The following is a 24,902-nucleotide window of genomic DNA, read 5'->3' on the forward strand; positions in this document are numbered from 1 at the left end:
ACCCAATCCAAGAATGGGCAGAAGACCTAAATAGACATTTCTCCAAAGAAGATATACAGATTGCCAACAAACACAGGAAAAAATGCTCAACATCACTAATCATTAGAGAAATTCAAATCAAAACTACAATCAGGTATCACCTCACACCAGTCAGAATGGCCATCATCAAAAAATCTACAAACAACAAATGCTGGAGAGGGTGTGGAGAAAAAGGAATACTCTTGCACTGTTGGTGGGAATGTAAATTGATACAGCCACTATGGAGAACAGTATGGAGGTTCCTTAAAAAACTAAAAATAGAACTACCATATGACCCAGCAATCCCACTACTGGGCATATACCCTGAGAAAACCATAATTCAAAAAGAGTCATGTACCACAATGTTCATTGCAGCTCTATTTACAATATCTAGGACATGGAAGCAACCTAAGTGTCCATTGACAGATGAATGGATAAAGAGGACGTGACACATATATACAATGGAATATTACTCAGCCATCAAAAGAAACGAAATTGAGTTATTTGCAGTGAGGTGGATGGACCTAGAGTCTGTCATATAGAGAGAAGTAATTCAGAAAGAGAAAAACAAATACCATATGCTAACACATATATATGGAATCTAAAAAAAAAAGGTTATGAAGAACCTAGGAGCAGGGTAGGAATAAAGATGCAGACGTAGAGAATGGGCTTGAGGATACAGGGAAGGAGAAGGGTAAGCTGGGACGAAGTGAGAGAGTGGCATGGACTTACATACAACTACCAAATGTAAAATAGCTAGCTACTGGGAAGCAGCCGCATAGCACAGGGAGATCAGCTTGGTCCTTTGTGACCACCTAGAGGGGTGGGATAGGGACGGTGGGAGGGAGATGCAGGAGGGAGGAGATATGGGGATATATGTATATGTATAGCTGATTCACTTTGTTATAAAGCACAAACTAACACACCATTGTAAAGCAATTATACTCCCATAAAGATGTTTAAAAATTTTTTTAATTAAATAAAATGTGTCCCAAAATATATCAGTTTCACTCACTGTGTGTTTATTCCCAGGAGTCCAGTTGTTCAGACTTTTACTGTCCAACAACACAAAGACAGAGTCAACAGGATGTTTGGGGCCATGGTTAAAGCATTCATTAAAACATTCAGTAATGGCACACAGAATGCAAAAGATGAAAGGGACATTTAAAGGTCTAGTTCATATCCTGTCCAGATAAAATTGCCCCTAAGTCGCTTTAAGATATTTGAGCTTACAATCAGCACTGTCTGGTCTACAATACTAGATCAAATGAAGATAATAAATTAAGAGCAAAGTCTCTCTATAGCCTTGTATGAAAATCTTTATGGAAGTCGGTTTTTTTCACTCTTCTGTTGAACTTCAGTTTTCAATATCAACTACTTTTAAATGTCTTTAATAATGAACATCTCAATATTGTAAGTACATAAGCCCAAACCTTAGCAATTTGTAGTTATATTAGAATGAGCTACAAATGAGCTACATTTTGATTCTTCAAACAACCTGCTTTACAAATAAGAGAAGTAGAAAAAATTATATTAATAATCTAGAGAACAATTTACACTTTCCCTCTGCTCCCGCTGGTATAGGCAGTCTCTGGTCTGATGTGCCATTTGACAACGCTCTACCCACTTCACATTTCATGTGCCTGGCTCCTTCTCTGACTTTCTAGATTTCTTTCTTTTCTGCATCTCTCCCTCTCTCACCTGTTCCTCTAAGCTGCCTTTCTTTTTATATCTCTATTTTTCCTTTGTCCAGCTTATACCTCAGAGCTTCCTGTGTACCTTACAGTACCTCTGGGTCCTATTAAAATGCTCAGAATTAAATAAATTCTGGAACCTGTTGATAAACTATCATTTATTTTTATTCACTGTATCCTCAAAGTAAAATTTCTAAATTTCTACATTTTATTATTTTCAACAAGTATAAAATCACTGTTCTGCCATCTGTGAAAATTAAGTGTCATGCGTATGCATAATAAGCGGAATCAAATGGCAGCACCAGAAAATCGAGAGGGACTCAACGAAGAAAATCTTGGCAGCACAGGTTCTAAACACTTACAGAGGTTACTACCACAGTCTGATTAAACTTCTTTTTATACAACTATTATGAAAGAAAGAAATTATTTCTTTCACTTAACAAACTCAGGCTTTAAATTTACCTATTGAAAGAACGTGGTTCCTTTAGCCCTGGAATTGTCATCTGAACCTACTAATACTCAAATTGAACTCTTCAAAAGGTATAAAGGAGTTATCAATTTGCTATATTAATTTTATTTTTTCATGTATCGTAGATATTTTATCCTTTAAAAAACATAGAAATATATCTACTGATTTGAACTAAGATAAAAAAATACTGTCATATTTTATTTCCAGATAAACTTTGCAAGATTTTGTGCCCATGAAAACTGTTCTGCTGATTTACAGGTTTCTGCAAAAATTGGATTTTTGAAGTAAGTATAGTTGGCTCTCTGCTTATTTATCAGGATGGGGTAATTGGTGTGTGCATGTGGGTTCTAAAGAGTAAAGGACTAAGAACTAATCCTTGGGGGTTAGCAGCATTTAAAGACCTGGAAAAGAACAGCAGTCTCATTCTGCTGAAAGAGACTAAGTGTTCAGTACAGCAGTCACATAAGTATACACTCAAAGATTACCACTTTTCAAAAGAATGAGAATGTGTGAGCACCATGGTTTTATCAAGCATGATTTTAACCTTTTACTGATAACTCGGAAGATATTGCAGGATTTAAATGTGCTTTGGGTTATCGTTATCATAATTGTAGTTATTTTTCAGACATTTGTAAGTGCCTGTTAATAGAGTTTTGGTTCAAAATGAGCTAACCTTTACTACATCATGCTTAGTGTTTTATCATCCAGAAACTGGTTACATAATTCAGATTGATGTACAAAACAAAGATATCCCTAAATATATGTGTGACCCATTTGAAAGGGAATAAATCATCTTCGTCTTCTAAATTCATAGAAGGGAAACAGGAAAAAGAAAATACATATAAACGTGCTTAGAATAGTGCAAACAGTACAAACTGGATAACTGTTGATTGCTGTTATTATTTATGTTGGGAAATAAGCCATTGTAATTCTGTATCATGTCTATATCCCCTCTGTTGAAATTGTTCTGCATGTCGGAGGGAAGATGTGAAAATGAGGACCAGAGAGATAGAACCCACACTTCAGGTTAAGAGCTGGTTGTGTATGGAGAGTGAAAGAGGGCAAGGAGGCATCACTGACAGGGCAGGAATATGGGAGACTATTTGGGGGAGGTAGGGATATAGAGGAAGCAGGTTTAAATTGGGGTGTGTTGAATTTGATGAGACTTCTATATGTAGCTCTGCAGTGGAAAATCTAGTTCAGGATTATGTTTGGAGGTCCTCTTCACATTAGTTATGAGAATGCCTGCGATGGAAATGTGAATTTCACAGAGAACTAAGGATCAAATCTTGAGAGGGGTGGGTAAATTTTATTTAAAGAGCTTAAAAAGAATAAGGACTTACTCCAGGAGACTGAAAAAGTATCTTCATAGAACTAAGAGGAAAACCAACTCCACGGTGAAATAGCCAATGGAGAATGTAAAAAGAGGGACTTAACACTGATTTTGTAGCAGTCAGAGAGCATAATGACTGAGGAAAGGTCATGGAAGTTGGCACTTAAAATGTGACTGGTTGGGGAGAAAAAGGATGTCGCTGGCAAATTTTAACAGAAATTTCTGTGCAGTCATAGCTAAATGACAGCATCAGTGATTAAGGGAAGGAGAATTTATTAGGAACAAGTCGGTTCAACTGAATTTTTATGTATTTATCAAATGTTATTTAATTATGGGAAGATATAAACAAGTATGAGGATCAAAGGCAGGGAAAAGAATAAATTGCACAAAGAAATAGTCTACTGAAATCCAGGGGACACTTCAGATATTACTTGAACTGTCCTGTGAAGAATTTGACAGCTGTTCACTTCCTTTTTTCCAATGTCTTTTGCTTTAATTTCCAGGATGCCATCCATATCCTTTTACTTCTCTAGCCCCTCCTTCTCAGTTGTGTTTGGAGGACCACTGAATTTGGTTCTTTTGGCTCCCTTAATAGCCCTCTCTCGCTCCTTCTCACACTCCCATATTTTCCCTGGATAATCTTGCCCACAACCATAACCTCACCTGGTCTGCCTCCATTGCTGATGCCCAAATCAGTGTCTCTGAGTTCCACACCCCCCCCATCCAGTCGGCTATCAGACATGCAGTCTTGGGTGCCCAGTCACTTTGCACCAGTGACAACCATTAGTTAGTTACCAAAGCCAACAACCTGGAGCTCAACCTGCATTCTTCTCTCTTTCTTATCCCTGACATCAAATAAATTACCAAGTCTTATAATACTACCAACCCAGATGGTTTTTTTCCTTAAATTATTTATTTGTTTGTTTATTTATTTACTATTTATTTATTTATTTATTTATTTATGGCTGTGTTGGGTCTTCGTTTCTGTGCAAGGGCTTTCTCTAGTTGCGGCAAGCGGGGGCCACTCTTCATCGCGGTGCGCGGGCCTCTCACTATCGCGGCCTCTCTTGTTGCGGAGCACAGGCTCCAGATGCGCAGGCTCAGTAATTGTGGCTCATGGGCCTAGCTGCTCCACGGCATGTGGGATCCTCCCAGACCAGGGCTTGAACCCGTGTCTCCTTCATTGGCAGGCAGACCCTCAACCACTGCGCCACCAGGGAAGCCCCAGATGTATTTTTTTATCCATCGTACTTCTCCATCTCTACTACTATTGCTCCAAATCAGGCACTCAATATCCTACTGAGCTTTACCACTTTCTGGGCTACTGGCCTCTGATTTTTACATTATTCAAATTCCTCTACCAAGATGTTTCCAGAGTGGGCTTTCTAACTTATACTTCTGATAGCAGGGCTTCAGTAGCTCATTAACATCTAAAGCCCTTAGTGCTTTTCCTCAGCAATTCTACAGGACTTTTTTCCATTGATTGCAGAATAGTTGTGTGGCCATGCCATGCTCTCCTGAGCCTCTGTATCTTTTCACTTTGACTTATCTATCTGATTAATGCTTATTTATCTTATAAATCTCAGCTGTTTCCTAGGTAAATCCCCCCCCCCACTTTGTCTCCAGCTACATAAACCCAGTCCTCCTGTGGCCCTGCTCCCATTGCACCTGTGCTCAGAACTATTATTGTCTGTCTCCACACTATCCTGTACACTGCTTCAAGGTGGGTTCCTGTCTTTTCATCTTTGCATTTCCCCATGTGTAACACAGTGCCTGGAACACTGTAGGTGACAAGTGAATGTTTGCTGAGGATGGAACAGGGTCCTAAAGGAAACAGCATGTACCTGGGATCAGACTCAGGTGGAAGGGTTAGCCTTAGAAAGAAGTTAAGATTCCCCTTATCTTGAGCTAAGAAGCTGTGAATAGATGCTGGCATTGATTAAGAAATTTTAATGTGGAAGGAAGGGAAATAGAGGGAATTAATGGATGGCCAGAATAAAAAGTGTGTTTGTATATGGAAGGTGAGGGCTCTGAGGTTGGGTTTGGGACCTTGTGAAGGGAATGGGAAAAGATTCAAAATAGCTGTTAAGATAAATGGGATAGGGCATCAACCAGGAATGAGTAAAAAGGCTGACAAACAGCACTGAGTACCCTGCTGGGGTGGGATCACATATGGCAGAGAATAAATTAATTCTTTTCACCTAGGCAATGCCAGGATAGCCTTGAGCATCCACAGTTGAGGGCCAAGAAGCCCTAACCTATTTGACTGATAATTGGACTTTATACTTAAATCATCCAGATTGGCTGCTTAGATAGTCCAAAAACAGCAACCGCTAACTGCTTTGTAATCCAGCATGTAATTGTGGTGCCTTTGTTGAATTATTAGACGAATAATTTATAACCTTCCCATTCACGTATTTATTTTCTTTCTAAAATGCTTAGTCTTCCTGGTGCTTTTGCTCTCATGGGCCTTTGATAAGAAGAAGTATTTTGTGTGGGAAAGATTATCTAAGCTACAAATAAGTGGTGTTTTCATCTTGTCAAATCAGACACTTCCATGGTCACCTTGTCATCTTTCACTGCAATCCCTCTGGCCCGTGAAAAAAATGATGTTGAAATTTATATGGAAATATTACTGAGAGTGCTTATCTCCTGAAGAATGAAACTATATCTTACTGAATTAAGATATTAAATCATTAATGTAATTGAATTATCAGTTTTTCTTCATTACGTATTTCTCACGAGAAATTACATTACCTACATTGCATTTTTAATTTGAAGTGATAATGTTTCCTGTAGTCGAAATGTCAAGTCCATTATGATTTTGTATGGCAGCCAACAGAAGGTAAGGCAGTTTTTCTCAAGGTGTGGTCTTTGAGTCACCTTCATGAGAATCACCTGGGATGCTTGGTCGAAATGCAGGCTCCTAGGCCCCTGACCATCCAAATCAGAATCCATGGGGACCAGGCCAGAAATGTTCATTATTAAGAAGGCTCTCAGTGGTTCTTATCAAGCTGAAATCTGAGAACCAGTGTTGTGGTGGTTTAGTTTAGATTTGAAGTCAGACTAACCTGGTTCAAGCCTGTCTACCATTAACTAGCTGAATGACCTTTTCAGAGAAGCCTTTCAACCTCTGTAAACTTCCTTCTTCATTGGCAAGAAGGTAAAATAGTACTCTGTAAGGTTGTTTTAAAAATAAAACGCAATAATGCAGGCCAGTGCATTGCATAGCACAAAGCCTGGTACATATGAAGATTTGAGAAAAGTTGTTATTTTTGATAAATTATGGTTGGAATAGTTACAGACCACGATAAAAATGTTTTCATTTGGATAAAAAAATTAAATATTGCCAGTGAATTCTAAACATTTTCTGCACGTGTACTGGTTATTTGTCCAGAGTTTATTGTTTCTTTATGTCCCGAGAAAGTTGCCGACTGTGCCTGGGTCAGTTGTTTTCAGTTCTGTGAGGTTTGTAGTGGCCTAAAGGCCAGTGTAAAGTATAAGCCCCACATGCTTTGCATCAATTAGGAAGATTACAGGCTATTTCCGTTAGGTAAATGACAACTTATTTGAAGAGTTTTCAAATGAAAACCCTTCGAATTAATTTTTAGGCCCACGGGTGAAGGGTTCTGACAAACTACTTTGCATTTTAATAAATGATACTCTCTCAGAGAAGAATTTGCCTTTCCCGCAAAGGAGTCCTCTCTGCCTTCTCGGTCGTGGTAGGCAAATTGCAACCATATGTTCTATGCCTTCTCCCGACTGTAACTCCGCTGGCACTAATGGTATTTCTGTGTCTCAGAGCTACATACCTGCTTCAGGTAAATGTAGTTACTCCATCAAAAACATGAGTTTCTGATGACTGCACTAATAGACTGCCGACGGCAAACTAAATAGTGTTGATGCACTCCATCTCATGTTTTCGTTAAGTGGAGGCTTCCTCCTGAATCTCTAAATTCTCAGGACAGTAAACCACATTCAAATGGACTTACAGTGCGAAATGAAAATGAACCAATATGACTTTATCTAAAAAGATTACAAATAGAAGAGCAGGTATTAAGCATCACCTAGGCAATTTAAAATCGAGTCTTTCGCAGAGATGACTGATCTAAATGACACTACTTCTCTTCTGTGCTTCCGTCATGCTTCCAGGGTAAGTGATGGAGGCTTTTCCTGAACAAAAGTGCTTTCATATCAGTGAGGAATGCTTTTAACTGTGAGTAACAGAGTACGGGACTAATAGTAACTTAAACAAAGGTGTTTAATTATTTTGCATCATAAGCAGTCTGGAGAAGGTGGTTGCAGGTTTAGTGAGAAGCTACCAAAATCTGGGCCTTCATGGTTGGTTCATGGTTATCTTTCCAGTTCTCTTGGCTTTTCCCTTGTGGCTGCTGGGGCACCAACGTTCCCGGTAAACCGAAAGGGGCAGGAGCAAAATGCTGTGTCCTCTTGAGGGTGTCTTTCAAGGAAGGGAAGTGTCTGGGCAGACACCTTATTCTGATCAACCAGAGTGGTGTCGCATGCTCCCCCCCCCGAACCTATCCTGGTTGAAAGAGGATGGAGTCGTCATGATCGTAGTAGATCAATCATAATTCACTCCCTGAAGCTGAGCTGGGGGCTTAGCTTCTGCAGTATCAAGGGGATACTGCCGACTGCCTGGCTAATCCAGGGTCGTGTCAGCAGCTAAGAAGGGGCCTCACTGTTGGGTAGACAGTGAGCGGTGTGTAACCGCACTGTGCTGTTACCCCCTAAAGAGTGAGTGTAACAAAACTGTCCATTTTTAAAATGCAGATAGTAGGAATATATGCCTCACTGATGTCACAGAGTTTGGGGAAGAGGAATTGTATGCTTCCATACACTGAACATTCTAATTCCTAGTTCTGTCTTCCAATCCATGTTCTTCTGCCATCCTCCTTGGGATCTTAGTGAATTTGTCTTTATTCAGTAAAAATCTTCTTAAATGTCAGGTATCTGATATTTCCCAGTAGATGAGAATTTTCCACTATTTTATTTTTTTCCCCAAAGTCAGTAATAAAGAAAAAAAGAGGACAAAATTTTACTTGGGCCTGAGGCCACTTTGCCGCAGGCTAGTCTTTTGTCAAATAAATGACTCGTGTTACCTTGACATGGGTACATATCAATTTCTGTTATATTTTGTTCTAGCATCTTGATTAAAACCATGTTAGCTATGAAACAGTCATTCATCTTATCAAGGCAAAATGCATTCATTATATGAAGACTTAGGGAGCATTTCTCACAAAATAGAACAGTAGCGTTCATTCAGGAAAAACATAGAGCCTGGTGCTGAAATACATCATTTTTCTGTTTTTCCTTTCACTTATTAAGTTATGATCCTGTATGTACACAGTATCTTGATTTGTTTAAATTACGTGGCTTCTAGGCTGCTTTGTAAATTTCAAGTCTGCATTATGCATGTTTTAATAAAGAATGAACTGCGGTTCCCGGGGAAAGCTCTGGTTCGGCCTTGTCACACTTCCACATGTGCACCTGGTCCTTTATTATGTCTCATGTAAAAAGCTAGTGGGTATCTTTCTGACAGCACCTTGTTAATGAATCGAGATACAGTCAGATGTATACATATATATATATATATATATATATATATATATACACACACACACATAAAGAGTAGAATTGTAATTATGGTCATGTGGCAAAATAGCTTAAAAATGGAAAACAGACCAGGAGCCTCGCTGTTGAAATGTGAATACTGTGTTTCTCTTTCATTTGCTGTTGTCTTGGAACCTAGCTGTTTATGCAGTGCTTTCACCTTCTGTTGCTTGTCTAAGTGCCAACTTCTTTCCCAAAGGTGTTCAGTGACTAATGCTTTGGTTACAAGCCAGAATATTTTATAAATGTCTATTTCTAGGCAGCTCTTCCACAAGTCTTAATTAAACTTTAATGTCAAGCTGAAGTTTACTTTTAGAACCTCTTAGTTGCCTTTAGTTGTGACATGGTTCTAGAGAAGTAGAGGGGACGTGGGGCAGCGGTGCTCCCGCACGTCTTCCCTCTGCCCTTTAACCCAGGGCCACCAAGCAGATGCGTGCTTGTGTAACGCAAAGGTTTACAACACAAGAATGAGTAAGTCACAGCCATCCCCTCAAACGCTGGGAGGAATAGCACGTTATGACTGAGTCAGATTCTTCCACCCTGAAATGATAGCCATGATTCAGAAGAGTTACTGCCTTGTTACTTATTATACATCCTTCCAGAAATATCCAACTCCTCAAACCCGGAGATCAGAGCTAGAAATGCTACATAGGGACATTTTCTTCATTCCTTTCTCCTCGATGTCTTTAGTACCAGGCAAGGAATTATGAGGTCTGGGGGATCGTTTCCTCTAAGGCAGCATCGGGTGCCATCTGAAATAATGAAGCTTCTGTTATTGTCAGAATAATACAGATTTTAAATATAGTAATATGATGTGGTATGCTTATTTTGAAACTAAGTATGCTCCTCAGTCAGATTGCTCAATGGCAGAGCCAGCAAACTTTTTCCTTGAAGGGACAGACTGTAAATATTTTAGGCTTTGTGGGACAGAGATGTCTTAACTGCTCAACTCTGCTGTCATAGCGCAAAAGTGGCCACAGACGAAAGAGCATGGCTGTGTTCCAGTAAACCTTTATTTACAAGACCAGGCAGGGTCCCAATTTGGCCTTCAGGCAGCAGTTTTTGAACCCCTACTGTCTGGTATGCTTGCTTTTATATGATAATCCTGTAGGACATCTTTATTTTTTATTATTTAAATATAGTTCCTTATAGTATATTTTATTTTTTAAACGTAATTTGTTAGTAAAATTTAAGCTGGTTGCCAAAATTAGCCAGATTTAGAGGTTTTTTTCGGGAATTAGTCCTGGGTTAATAAACCATAAGGGCCTGCTCATAGATAGACAAACAGCTGACACAACAGAATTACATATATATGTTTACTGAAAAACTATAAAGGCTCCAAACTGTAATTGCCAAAATTCCCAATGATAGTTGAAAGGATAAATAAAATGTGGCATATTTACAAAAATTAGTGTACACACCAATGAGAAGAAATGATTTACAACTCCATGCATCAATATAGATTAAACTTAAAAACAAAATTTTGAGTAAAGAATGTCAGATACTACAAGATTACATGCTCAGAGATTCCATTTATATGAAATATAAAACTGGGCAAAGCCAGTCTATACTAGTAAAAGCAAGATAGTGGGTAGGGGCAAGAATTGGAAGGGGGCACAAGAGTATTTCTTTGGTGCTGGCAATATGTTTTTCTTGATCTGGGTGCTGGTTTCACACATGTATTCAGTTTATAAAAATTTGCAGAGCTCTACACTTAGGTTGTGTGCATTTTTCTATATGTATGTCCTACCTTGATAAGAAGGTTTCAAGTGGAAAAACAATTAGGATAAGAAGGGAAGAACTTTTAGATATTAAGTGAAATGTCCAATTTCTCATAGATATATTATTAGAGGTATCAAAGTGGGGGGAAGTGTTCAAAATTATAATAATTTTGTACATTCTGAGGTTCATAATAATTTGCTTCTCAAATTCAAACTCAAACAGTATCCATGTTGCCATTAATTTATTGGTCAACTCAACAGTTGTATTGCCACTAAAACATTAGGTTGTATGGGCGGGGTATAGATCACATGAATGTGGTAGTAGTAGATGTTTACTTTATCTTAATGAAACATTTGGAATTTGCATACCATCACAGAACAGATAAGCATGGCTCTAATTTCATAGAATGTATAATGAGTTCATGAACTTTGAACAGTCACTTATCCAGTAATTTCCTCAATCTTTCAGACTTTTTTTTTTAGTGTTATCCAGCCCTTTTTAATGTTTGATACACTTACGTACCACACATATATTTTGAACACTGTGTTGCTAGCCTCTGAGAAGACAGTGATATTCATGACCCAGCACCTTTTCTCCAAGAGGACTTATTCTAGTGGTGAGAAAAGCCAGACAGTGTGAACATATTGCATTAGAGGGTTGCCCAGTGTGTGGGAAAGTGGCAGAGAGAGAAGCTGTTTCTGTTAGGGAGGGGCAATGCTGGGTGAAGGGGCTTAGCAATAAGTATCAGCTGGAAGAACTTCTGAGGACTCTTAACATTGACACTCAAGCTGAGTCTTGAAGAACAAGTGTAAGTTAACCAGATAACATGAAGAGGGAAGAGGTTGAAGGCAGAGGGATGGCTTGAAGTAAGACACAAAACACAGGTGTTTGGACCCATGTTTGTAGGTTAGCATGGCTAAAGGGAAGGAAAGGGTTGTGCAGTGGAAAGTAAGGCACGACCAGCTCTCTCAGGCTGCATCTGCTGCACTAATCAGAACTCTATCTTGAAAGCACTGGAGGAAAGGAAGCAGACACGTGACATTATCAAGTTTGCTTTCTGCAAAGTGACCACCACTCGCCCCCAGTAGTGTGAAAATTGGAAGAGGACTTGACAAATCAATTAAGAGTATAATCCAAGTTAATGCCGGTTCAATCATGAAATTTTCAGATCTTCTTTATTTAAAAAAAGAAATGTTAATCTTCATTCAGCTCAACCTAAATAACTAGAATAGTACAAAAGCAAGAAGCAACATGCCTTGCTACTCCCAGGCGAAATGGGTTCCCCACCCTGGTCCCAGAGCCCTTCAGTCATGTCTTTTCAAGTATTTCTAATATGTGTTTACATCTGTTTATAAATCTGCCCTTTATAAGCTCTACAAAGCTGGGAATTCATTACACTATTTTTGTATGTGGGAGTAATAGACGTAACGATTATTATACAGGGGCTTTCAATTAAAATCATTCTTCATCTTCAAGTAATGCTTAAAAGCAGCAATCTTGAAACTTGTTCTTTAACCCTGTCCTTAAACATTCTGTCTTAAATCAACTCACAAATAACTACTAAATGCCTACTATGTGTTTAACATTTCCATAAATAGTTTATTCAAACACAAATACAGATGTTGATTAGAATGATACAATGTAAGCATTTTTTTTTAACATCTTTATTGGAGTATACTTGCTTTACAATGGTGTGTTAGTTTCTGCTTTATAACAAAGTGAATCAGTTTTACATGTACATATGTTCCCATATCTCTTCCCTCTTGCATCTCCCTCCCTCCCACCCTCCCCACCCCACACCTCTAGGTGGTCACAAAGCACAGAGCTGATCTCCCTGTGCTATGCGGTTGCTTCCCACTAGCTATCTATTTTACGTTTGGTAGTGTATATATGTCCATGCCACTCTCTCACTTTGTCACATCTTACCCTTCCCCCTCCCCATATCCTCAAGTCCATTCTCTAGTAGGTCTGTGTCTGTAAGCATTATTGAAGAAACTTTTTCTAAACTCTAGTTGCTAGGTGAATGTACCTTTCTTATTGTTATGATTATCCTCATCTGATATTTTGCTTTGGGTCATATTCTTCTCTGGTTGAACTAATTTTTTTTTTAATTTAAATACTTTGATATCTAAGAGTGTCTGTTTTTGAGGACAGCTTACAGAACCATGACATTCTGTAGCAGGTTCTGAGCTCTTCTAACCATCTAATCAGTAAAGGGAATGGGTTGCCTTGAGACTTCAGAACATTCTAGCTGTGGTATCTTGAATACATTTCTTAAACCTCAGGTTCCTTGGGGTTTCATGGAATGTGCATGAGCCAAATCTTCACTGAACAGTAGTTATTATTACAGATGGGGTGACTGAGTCTTTAAAATGCTGAATGACCTCTCCCCCGGAAGAACGGGGGCCAGAGCCAGAACTTGAACTCACTTATGTGTTTGCATTTGCAGCAGTGTTCTCTTTCCAGTTCACAGGATGGTGAAACGCTTCTGCAATTCTATCTTTAATTTGGTCTAGTTATTGGTAGAGGTGACCAGCCTGCCTTAAGAAAATAATTCTGGTTCAGCAGATTTTAGTGGCACCCACATGCTGGCCGTAGCAGTCCTTTCCCATGCCGTGCTCACTCCCACCAAAGCATCCTCTATTTTGGTGGAAATAGTCTATTCTCCTTTTCTCCCAGTTTCCCCCAGTTCCCCCTTTGGCTTTGGCAGCAGCTAGTTCAATGTCTGCTCAAGGATGAAGAAAGAAAAAAAAAAATCTTTTAGGAAAATATTTTGAAATAATGAGAAAAATATGCTAAAATAATAGAAGCAAGAAGTTAAACAGAAAAACAGAAAGTGGACTAGTTTAACTATAACTAAATTAAAAAACTTTTCCTGTGTAATGACTAACTGAATTTATCTGAAACCTGGGAAACTGAGTTCTTTTTCAAATGGATTTACATCTACTTGCATGGGGTCATCTCCTATGGTTGTGTTTCCAAATTAGTACTTTATGTTCAGGATACATAAATCAAGAGATGGGATTTTTAGTTCCAAACGAAAACTAAATCGTACTTAATTTTTAGGCCACATGAAAATAAAACCTATCTTGCTGTTGGAAGTATGAAGACATTAATGTTGAACGTGTCCTTATTTAATGCCGGAGATGATGCATATGAGACAACTCTGCATATCAGACTACCCACTGGTCTTTACTTCATCAAGATTTTAGATCTGGTAAGGATCGAAAACTACAGTAGCATGATATTACATGATACTTTACTTAACTTTTAAAGAATGTAAATGTATAAGTCACTTTATCATTTGAGGTATAAATATTTGGCATATGAGTCTTAATATTCAGACTTATCACTCGGGCTTCCAGTGGGTTTTTTCCTCTGTGCCCCTAATCAAAATGGCAAGTCAAGTTCCTTGGGATCTGACTGAGATCAAGAGAGTCAGCTTCCTGCTTACAAATGCTACTATGAGACAGAAGCGATTGTCCAGTTATCCAAGCAAGCTGCCTGGGTGTCATTGCTTTTCTCACTGGTACAACCTCATCTGGTGCTGTGATGGTGCTCTCCTCATGGTTGGGGTCTCTACATGGGCAATATTGGTCCTTCATGCTGGGCTCCCAGAGTTACTGCTCTGCATTTTAAGTTCACATACACTGTCTCGATCCCAAAGGACCTCCAAAATGCTAGAACCAGCGTCAAATTCCAAAATCCTGGTGTCAACCAGATTGTAGGCAACTTTCCCCTTTCCTGCAAGAGTTTGGAGCATCTGGAGACCTTTTCCTTTTTTTTTTTCCTTTTTACCACTGTGCCTCAGTCATGAGCACTTAAATCCATCAGTGAGGTATTAATAATGTTGAATTTGAAAGAGAAAAGTCTCAATCACTTTCTCCTTGGATGCTCCTCCGCCTCTTAGAAAATTTACCCATCTCTTATCCAGAGACCATTTCTTCACACTAAGACCATTTAGAAAGGCCTTTGACCTCTTGTAAATATCTACTACCCACTTTCTTTAGAGCTTTGGGAGCCTGTTTGCAATGGTAAGAGGGAAAACTCAGATATTCAGGGAAATATAGATCTGTGAGATGTATATAAATGTATATTTCCCTGAATATTTGAATATATATATATATAATTGTGATTACAGTTATAATTAAATACCTTTATCACATTCTCACAACCCAGACAGAAGGCAGCCAATGAAATATAGACCTTATGAATTCCTTGCTTCATGATTTTTCAAGGAACCTTAGGGAACACAGAAACATGGTTGAAAGCTACAAGTCCAGGAATTATTCTGTGGAGAATTTATGTGAATATTAGAATAAATCTATATTTGTACACACATATTTATGTAGTGTATTTATATTCCTATTGATTTATCCCCAAAGTAAACAGAAAATAGTCTTCCAAGAAAGTAAAGTCTTCAGGGATGATTTTCTTTTCAAAAACCATCCTTAAGCATATGCTATGAACTTCTCCTTCCCTACCTACTTAAACCAGTTATTTCATTTTCCTTTTAGGAAGAGAAACAAATAAACTGCGAAGTAACAGACAGCTCTGGCATAGTAAAACTTGACTGCAGGGTTGGTTATATATATGTAGATCACCTATCAAGGGTAAGCATTTAGCATTTATACTTTTTGTTACTGACATGAATCTAAAATATTTTCTGTTTCCCTATGTTTGTGCTGCATACAAATAATTTGTTGTTGTCGTTTTTATTATTTACTAAGAGTAATTAGCTAAATGAAATAAAACCCAAACCAACTGGGCTTGAGATCTTTGAGATTGTGTTTATATTCTTGGCAATGTTCACTGTTTTAAAAAAAAGAAAAAGAAGGGGGCACCTGTTTGTGTCAGGACGGGCATGTGAGTGTGTCAGTCACAATTCTGCTCCCAGCCTCACCCTTCCCCAACACTCCCCCGACTCCACCCCGGGTGGTGTCCTAGCTGCCAGGCATGTTACCTCTGCTCTACTAAAAGGTGTTTCTGCAAGAGTGCTCACTCAAGTTGTTAAAGCATCTCTAATTTTGTCAGTCTGGACCTGCCTATCTTTACATTCAGAGGAGGCTTTGTCTCTGAACGTCACTCATGGAAAAGCTGCTGCTTTAAAATTGCCGCAGACCCGACAGCTTCCCCATAGTTCTCTGAGTGAGGGTTAGCCTGTGCTTCTAGGACATCATTTCATATCTGTATTTCACAGAACATAAATAATGAGAAAAACTAAAATTCAGATTGTAAAAACAAACTTTAGATTATTTTAAAAATGGGCGTTCCCTGTGTTTTTCAGACAGATGTTAGCTTTCTTCTGGATGCCAGCTCACTCAGCAGAGCAGAAGAGGATCTCAGCTTCACAGTGCATGCCGCCTGGTATATTTCGTTATGAAAAAACAATTGTGTTAAAGGAAATGAACCCCTGACTTTTGGGGGGAGAAAGGGGGGTGACCTTAGGGGAATCGTGGAGCTGTGTTCCATTGTCTGCAGGAGAAAACTTCCTTTATGTGATCTGTTAAACAAACAAAAAAAACCTTCTAACATAGGGTTTTATAGCATAGAAGCAAATAACAGTGTAAATAATGAGAGCAAATTTCTGCCAACTCTGACATAAAAATTTCATACCACCGCGTCTACTTTTATCCCCGCTCCTCAAAAAGCATTTTTTAAACCAACCTGCAAGTACATTAGGTATACATGGGGCGTAATTAGTTCCCTCTGAAGAGAATCTTTGTGCTGACTGGATTCTAAGAGGGTGTTTTCTATTTGCTTCTGTAGTGAAAATGAAGGAGAAACAGGCAACGTGAAGCGTAACAAAGTGACTTTAACGGTACCTCTCAAGTATGAAGTCATGCTAACTGTTCATGGGTGAGTAGATATGGAGGACTTCTGTAAAATTCTGAGCTGATTTTGAATTCTGTTGCTTCTTAAACTACTGGTCAAAAGCATATTTGAAGTTTTTTATGAAAAGATCATGTGCTGTTTCTGTCTCTTAACAATTACCTCGGTGTCGCAGCCCATTGCTTAGGTGTTCGTTATTTTAACCCACTCTGTAGTCATCACCGAGACCACCTCAAACTAATGCCCCAATGGAGGAGATTTCTTACTGGAAGAGTCCAATAGGAGGCCACGTCCAACCACTCAGCGGTACGCCGTGCAGGCCAGGACCCCAGAGTGCCAGCGTGCACTTTGTGTGGTCAGGCTCAGTGGCCAGGGCAAGTGTGAAGTTCAGAGAAGTGGAAGGTTGGCCAAATCGCCCTTGTCGAGATCTACCTGCGTGGCAAATGAATTGAGATACAAGAGAGCCGGCTCCCTTGTCCCCTCTTTATGTCCGTGAATTACAGAGTTCCTTACCCACAGCCCCACAGCCAGCAGTCACTGATTCCTCACAATTTTAGTACTTGTTTGAATGGACCCTCCTATGACTCAGGAAGGAGATGTGAAGAGAAAGAATTAAAGAGTATCATGAAAACTTTTCATGATTTTACTGGAAATTATTGAGCCTACTAATCTTTGTTTAAAACCACATTTTTAAAGCAATAGACAGTATGAGACTCAGAACAAATAGATGAGCTTTTCTAGTTGCCCTGACTATAAAGCATCCCTAGTCATTTGTAACCACCCATAAAGGTGGCATATAGTTATATAAAAATAGTGTCCGAAACTGATGGAACTGATTCTCCTGTTTGTGAGATAAAACCAGCGGAGGAAAAAGGAAGCCATGCAAGGGCGAGTAGTGGGGAGCAAAGAGAAGTCAATTGCACGTTTCCCGGGTTTGAATGCTTACCTCGCCTCGCCTCCTTGATTTTGTTATAAGTGTGTCCTGCTTTTCCATTATCCACATCTTATTTTGAGCAAGGGATGCTCTGCCACTATTAAGCTGCCTAAATCTACGACATTTGAATATTTCTCATTTCTTTCCTTTGTGAAAGAGTCTCTAACATATTACCTCATATTAGCCGCCAAATATGAGCAACGTGGGGAGTTGGGATTTTCCTAGAAAAATATTTCTTAAAGTTCATTACTGACCGTGCATATGTCTCAACTCAGGTAAAGGAATGACAACCTTGTATTCTAACAAAAATTTGCCCTACTTATTGATGTTTGAATTGTTCCCCAGACTTGGGGTTCATTACAAATAGCCAGCAGGAATTGGGCGTGGTAAGAAATAACTCAAAAATCTGTCAGATAGATTGAAATACAGGAGGATATTGGCGCCCTAGGGAAAAGCTAAGAATTTATCTCATATTTGTCAAGTTTGCATGAATCATTTGAGGGCTGAGAGAGAAGGAATGGTCACTAGAGTGAGCCAGGCAGTATTGGGAAGGCAAGCAAAGGATATTGGCGGGAAGAGAAATTGTCACCCCAGTCAGAGCACGTGGCTCTCTAATTTCATTACATTTTCACTAAAATTCTTATCTTTACAAGAAACCAAAAGTATTCCATGGTACTTAGAGGCACCTGTAGTCTGAATTATGGCATATTTAAGAGAGATTTAAGAGATATGCTATATTTAGACTATAGAGAAAGACTGTTTCTAATACCTCATCAAATAAGACAGTTAAATTAAATCTGAATTCATTTCTGGCAGGTTTGTAAACCCAACTTCGTTTGTGTATGGACCAAAGGAGGAAAATGAGCCTGAAACGTGCATGGCAGAGAAAATGAACTTCACTTTCCACGTAAGAAAAGTTGATTGTGCTGATATTTGTAACAAACTGAAAGAATGTTACCGATGCATTGCTCCAGAGGACATCATGTATGTGTGGTGTCCCTTAGCTTTGGGCCACCTCAGCTGGCTGAGGGCGAGAAGGGAGCTGCAGCAGGGCTCATGCCCTTGCCTGGTGGGCTCCTGCGCCTTCTCTCCCATTCATCTTGTCCCTGTTACTGAGCCCACTCTCCTTATACTATCTCTCCTTATAGTAAGTACCTCCTGGGAACAGAGGTAATGCCTGAAAGAGGCAAAGTTATGGGAGGAACTGAATCTGCTAAAGATGCATGCAGAAATCAGAATAGGTCAAGAAAAGGCATCTTTGGGTGCAAATCAGTGAAACATCTTCATGGTCCAAGCTTCATACAAGTCCTAACCTTACCAAGTAAAGGAAGCTTTTACCTCCGCATCTCCATTTAAGGTCTGCTTGGTCAGCCTTTCAAGCCATTGGTATATGACCCATGACAAGTGATGCATCATTTATTAAATAATCTTTTTTAAAAAGGAAAGAGTATTATCATCATCCAGAAGTATTAACATACTAATATAAAGCTAAAAATTCATTAAACACTTTTTACTGTCAAACTGAAATCTTTGTTACAGCATGGATGTTGATGATGAGCAAATAATTGGAGATAATGTCCACAAAAACATTTTTTGAACCAATAGCACTGCTCACACATTCTCAAGAGCTATATAATAATCTACAGACTGTGAGTGAATCTGCATTAGGTACATTATGATATTTTGTAAGGCAATGCTTATCAAAATGTGTATCAGAATCACTTGAGGTGCTTATCCAAAATGCAAACTCCTGGGCCACTGCCCCAATCTGTGGAAGACCTCACAATTCTTTTGAGTCCATACTCAAGTTGTTGTTACACTAGTATACCCTAGTGTTGGAAGAATGTAGCCCTCTACTTTGACGTCCCCCAAAATGCTCCTCTCACAGTCCAGTGGGGGTTTGTACTCTGATAAACAGAAACTGAGTTGGACTCTAGAAGGCCTATTTATTAATTTACAAATAATAGTTAACAAGTATTGTCTAGTTAAATTACAATGGAGTGACTGGGCATGGAGATTCTTTCAGTCTGTAGGCTTGGTGACTTGTTCAAGTATGAAGATGTTCTCGGAGGTCTAAATGTTATTAGGTGAACATGGATAAAGAATATCGTAAGTGAGCTTGGTTATTTGCTGGTGTCAGGAAGACCTTGTCTAAAGGTCTGGGCAGTGCTGGGTCCCCATTGCTGACACTGCCTTTTGCAACTGCCCTGTGCTTCCAAGGCCCGGCAGTTACCACCTGTTCCGAAGCCCAGGGATACTCTCTCTTTATCTACGTCGTATGCATTCAGAAGATTATTGCACGTCTTTGAGTCACGCTATTTCATTTAGATATTGTAGCACATCTTTTTTCTGACTTACTGTATTGGTTTTATAGTTCTCAGGAGGCAATATTTTGGCCCAATTTCCTTCTTCAGGGTTCTGCAAACCCCAGATTTATCAACAATAATGAAATATCTTCCCCTTATGCATTATTAAAAACCTGGTTTTTTTCTAAAACCCAATAACCTACCCTTTTCTGATTTTCTGAGTGCATCAGCATTATAATTTTCCTGAATTTAAAATATTTTTATTCACTTACTGCTGCTGATTATCCTCTCAGCACAGAGTGACTCTGTGAAAACAACATAGAATTTAGAATTAGAATACCTGGGTTTTGGCCCCACTTCTTGTCACTTTTTAACTTTCATCTTGGTTACAACATTAACACCTCAGCATTTTCCTGAGATAGAAAATAATAAAATGTCAGCCCACCTCATGGGATAGTTATAAGGACAACTGATCATGGTTTTGTTTTGTTTTGTTTTGTTTTGTTTTTGGAGTATAGTTGTTTCACAGTGTTGCGTTAGTTTCTACTGTACAGCCACGCAGAAGGCTTTTTTTTTTTTTTTAAGTACTTATTTATTTATTTATTTATTTATTTATTTATTTAATTTATTTATGGCTGTGTTGGGTCTTCGTTTCCGTGCAAGGGCTTTCTCCAGTTGTGGCAAGCGGGGGCCACTCTTCATCGCGGTGCGCGGGCCTCTCACTATCGCGGCCTCTCTTGTTGCGGAGCACAGGCTCCAGACGCGCAGGCTCAGTAATTGTGGCTCACGGGCCTAGTTGCTCCGCGGCATGTGGGATCCTCCCAGACCAGGGCTCGAACCCGTGTCCCCTGCACTGGCAGGCAGACTCTCAACCACTGTGCCACCAGGGAAGCCCCTGTTTTGTTTTGTTTTTAATTTTTATTTTATTTTATTTATTTTTGGCTGCGCTTGGTCTTCGTTGCTGCGCGCGGGCTTTCTTTAGTTGTGGTGAGCAGGGGCTACTCTTCGTTGTGGTGCGTGGGCTTCTCACCGTGGTGGCTTCTTTTTTGTTGCGGAACACAGGCTCTAGGCGTGTGGGCTTCAGTAGTTGTGGCATGCAGGCTCAGTAGTTGTGGCTCGTGGGTTCTAGAGGGCAGGCTCAGTAGTTGTGGCACACAGGCTTAGTCGTTTTGCGGCATGTGGGATCTTCCCAGACCAGGGCTCGAACCCGTGTCCCCTGCATTGGCAGGCGGATTCTTAACCACTGCGCCACCAGGGAAGTCCCTGATCATGTTTTTTTTAGATCTATAATGTGCCATACCAAGGTACAGTTGGCCCTTGAACAACACAGGTTTAAACTGCACGGGTCCACTTATATGTGGATTTTTTTCAATAGTAAATACTATAGTACTACACAATCCACGGTTGGTTGAATCTGTGAATACAGAGAAACCACGTATACAGAGGGCCGACTATACATTATATTCGGAGTTTCAACTGTGCTGAGTGTCAGTGACTCCAATCCCCCTGAGTTGTTCAGGGGTCAACTGTATATTATTGATGTCTTTTTCCTCAGACTATTATTTCTGCAGTAAACCATCAGTGTAGACAGTTTGGTCTAAGCGGCACCAAAAGGAGAGGTCTAGGAATAATGACTAGTTATATTATTAACAAACGTTTTAAAGTTCTGACTATGGGTACTCTGTCTCCTTTTGCCGTGCAGCTGCCAACTACAAACCTCCACCATTATAAATGTTGCATGAGATATATGGGTTCACCTTGAAAGTTCATTGGTATCTGTACTTTTATAAAAAGTATTTTTTGAGTGTTTGTTTATATTTTCTTTCTTCTTATCAGGTGATCAACACTGGCCAAAGCATGGCTCCAAATATTAGTGTGGAAATAATGATACCAAATTCTTTTATTCCCCAAACTGATAAACTGTTCAACATTTTGGATGTCCAGGTAAAAATGTGTTCCTTCCTTTATTCTAAGTAATATTGCTAAAATGGAGATTTCTGTTACTTCAGTCACACTTAGTCTAAACTATGAATGCACCATGCATTTATTGTGTACACTTTGAATATTGCATTAGAATGGCAGGATTACAGTGGAACCTCTACATGTGACAACACAATAACAGAACTATGCTCTACCATCTTTGGTAGATTTTCTTTGTGATAGGGACCTGTGGAAGTAATTTAATTGGTGGAATTCTCCATAAAGCTTGAGACCACTGTTGAAAAAGCAATACTTCAGCCTTTTATTAATATTCAAATAACTACTTAAGAATCAATATTCTTGTGTTGATGATTCTATCAGAATTGGTTTTACCTTCCCAGTTTTAAGACAATCGACAAAGAAACCTACTCAGTAGATTTGAGATATAATCCTTAAAAATCTTACTTGAATTCCAGATTTAGATGGTAGGGCATGCTGTTAGAACACTTTGTTGTATGTCTAAAGCCAAAGAAATGTTCAATATCATGCTAATGTTCAAATGTCCATTTTTCATATTGCCCTAATTTCTGTAAGGTTAAGGCCATTTGATCAATTTAGGACCTATATCCAACCCTCTAAATTTTTTCTGGGTTTCTGTTGCGTTATTTGCTACAGAGATTTAATCTCTCCCAAATAAATCTATCAAAAAATATTTTCACACAATTTTAGAAGTACTTGATATATTTCAGGAAAGGTAAGCTTTAAAAGGTAAGTTTTAAAGCCATGTAGCTGGTGTTCTTTCCAATATTGGATAAGATTTTTCTTTCTTTCTTTGTAGACTACTGCTGGAGAATGCCATTTTAAGAATTACCAAAGAAAGTGTGCATTAGAGCAGAAAAAAGGCACAATGGAGACCCTGAAAGATATATTCAAATTTTTGTCAAAGACTGATAAGAGGCTACTGGTAAGTTTCAATTTTTCAGGTTGTAGTTTTTGCTTTCCAACCTACAGAACTGAAACACTTAAACCCATGAATCAAGGGGTTTTGAACTGTCAGTTGAGTATAGGAGAGAAGCCAGTTCAGGTAATGTTCTTGTTTGTGAGGAACAGGCATGATTGGAGAGTTGAGAGACACCCAGGGTTAAATATATACTATATACTTTCATTATTTATGCAACAAGTGCCCAATTTATGCCACCTAGACGTTGTGTCAGACCCTTTGCGGGTCAAGATGCTGTCCTCAGCTGAACGGCCTTCGTGGCATGAAATTAATTTTCACTATTTTCATTTTAGTGAATATATGGGGAAAAAAACCCAAGAAAGCCCCTCAAATGATCCAAGTTTTACAATGAACGTAGAACATGTAACTTAGCAAGACTCTGATTAGGTGTCTTACTTTTTCTATCCCAGAAGATTAAGTTCATAAGAACAATGAAACCATGTGATCTAGTTCGAATACTTTGTTAATTTACTAAACATTTGTGTTTTGTTTAAAACAAGATAATTTTTTAAGTGCCACTAATGAAAGCATATCTTTAATTCCATGTTTATATCAAGATAAGTTTTTGCATAATGCCACTAAGGGGAGCAGATCTTGAATTCCACGTATATTTAGCCATCTAAATATTTTAGCCATCTTTTTAAAAAATGTTGAAATTTTAACATAGCTCTTTTGTATTCTTTTCAAGTACTGCATGAAAGCTGATCCACATTGTTTAAATTTCTCATGCAATTTTGGGAAAATGGACAGTGGAAAAGAAGCCAGTGTTCACATTCAATTGGAAGGTCGGCCATCCATTTTAGAAATGGTAAGTCTATGATACAGTGACAACTTTGTGGATAAGATTTCATATAGAATCTACAAATGCGACCATCTTATACAGGTAGGATGGTATGTAAGGAGGCATTCAACTAATTAAGAAGGTATGAATGAATGTAAAATCTGGAGTGAAACTCCAAAACTTTTTCCATTTATCACTACAAAATACATTGTCTAAATGACATGGCTTTAGTAATTAAACAGATAACTAAGACTGTAAAATAGACTATAATTAAGAGATTTTAGAAAGCATGTCCAACTATTTATGAACCTTGATCAAATTAGAGAAATTAGCTGCTTTAACATTTCATATATCCTTAAAGTTCTTTCCAAATTACTTTATGCTTAAAAACCTACTATTGTATATCATATACATTTATTAATATATATTTACTAAAAATTAAGACTTCCAGAAAATCAAACTAAAACATCAAAATTTATCAACAACAGTAAAACACAAACACGCTTTTAAGAAGATGAACTTTGAAAGGTTGAATTAATAATTAACTAAATACATGTTGGACTTCTTCCTAAAAAGCAGTATGCATATTTATGAGAAGTACTTTGAGATCATTGGTTTTATCTGGAGTTCTGTTCTTCAGTTTCCTTATCAGATTAGTATGGGTAATATCTCTCTTTCAGGGTTGCTGCAGAGTAGATGATTTTCATAAAGCACTTAGTAATAGTGCACAGCACATAATAAGCCAAAGGAAATGAGAGCTATTATGTTTTGTTAAGAGGAGTAGTTGAAATTACCACAAGGTGGTCAAGAGGAAGACGCACCAGACAGGGAAATAAGAGCTGTCTGTTTTAGTTGCAAGTTATTTAAACTTTTGCAGCCTGCCTTCATACTCTCGAGGTCCAGGTTTCTCAACAGTGGGCACTAGTAGCATTTTGGACCAAATACTTCTTTGTTGTCAGGGGCTGTCCTGTGCATTGTAGGATATTTATCAGCATAGCTGGCTTCTCCCCACTAAATGGCAGTACACCCCCTCCCAACTCCTGCCAGCCAGAAATGTCTCCAGACATAGCTGACTCTCCTCCAGGGTACAGAATCATCCCTGTTGAAAAACACTGCTCCAGATAAAGTATATAATTTATTTTTAGCCCTAAAATTCTACATGTTCTCTCCAAAATGTTAAATAACCTTTACACAGTAGTTTTAACTTTTGTTGGTCATAGTCCTCTTTAAGAATTTGACAAAAGAATATATTCTCATCTACC

At 38.7% G+C, this 24,902-nt stretch overlaps 1 protein-coding gene across 2 annotated transcripts in view; it reads left to right on the forward strand.

Moving 5' to 3' along the window:
- ITGA4 (integrin subunit alpha 4) overlaps positions 1-24,902 on the forward strand; it is an 81,565-nt gene that overhangs the window by 53,443 nt on the left and 3,220 nt on the right. The window contains exons 17-25 of one of the 2 annotated variants that reach the window (XM_082466678.1): positions 2,389-2,465; positions 13,934-14,084; positions 15,385-15,480; positions 16,155-16,234; positions 16,637-16,726; positions 18,450-18,540; positions 21,776-21,883; positions 22,698-22,823; positions 23,548-23,667. In XM_082466678.1, coding sequence (XP_082322804.1) covers positions 2,389-2,465; positions 13,934-14,084; positions 15,385-15,480; positions 16,155-16,234; positions 16,637-16,726; positions 18,450-18,540; positions 21,776-21,883; positions 22,698-22,823; positions 23,548-23,667 — 939 coding nt within the window. The remainder of the gene's footprint in view (positions 1-2,388; positions 2,466-13,933; positions 14,085-15,384; positions 15,481-16,154; positions 16,235-16,636; positions 16,727-18,449; positions 18,541-21,775; positions 21,884-22,697; positions 22,824-23,547; positions 23,668-24,902) is intronic. The other variant, XM_082466679.1, reaches the window with a different exon arrangement.

This window comes from Balaenoptera physalus (assembly GCF_965194825.1).
Source record: "Balaenoptera physalus genome assembly, chromosome: 6".
In the NCBI taxonomy this organism is placed as follows: domain Eukaryota; kingdom Metazoa; phylum Chordata; class Mammalia; order Artiodactyla; family Balaenopteridae; genus Balaenoptera; species Balaenoptera physalus.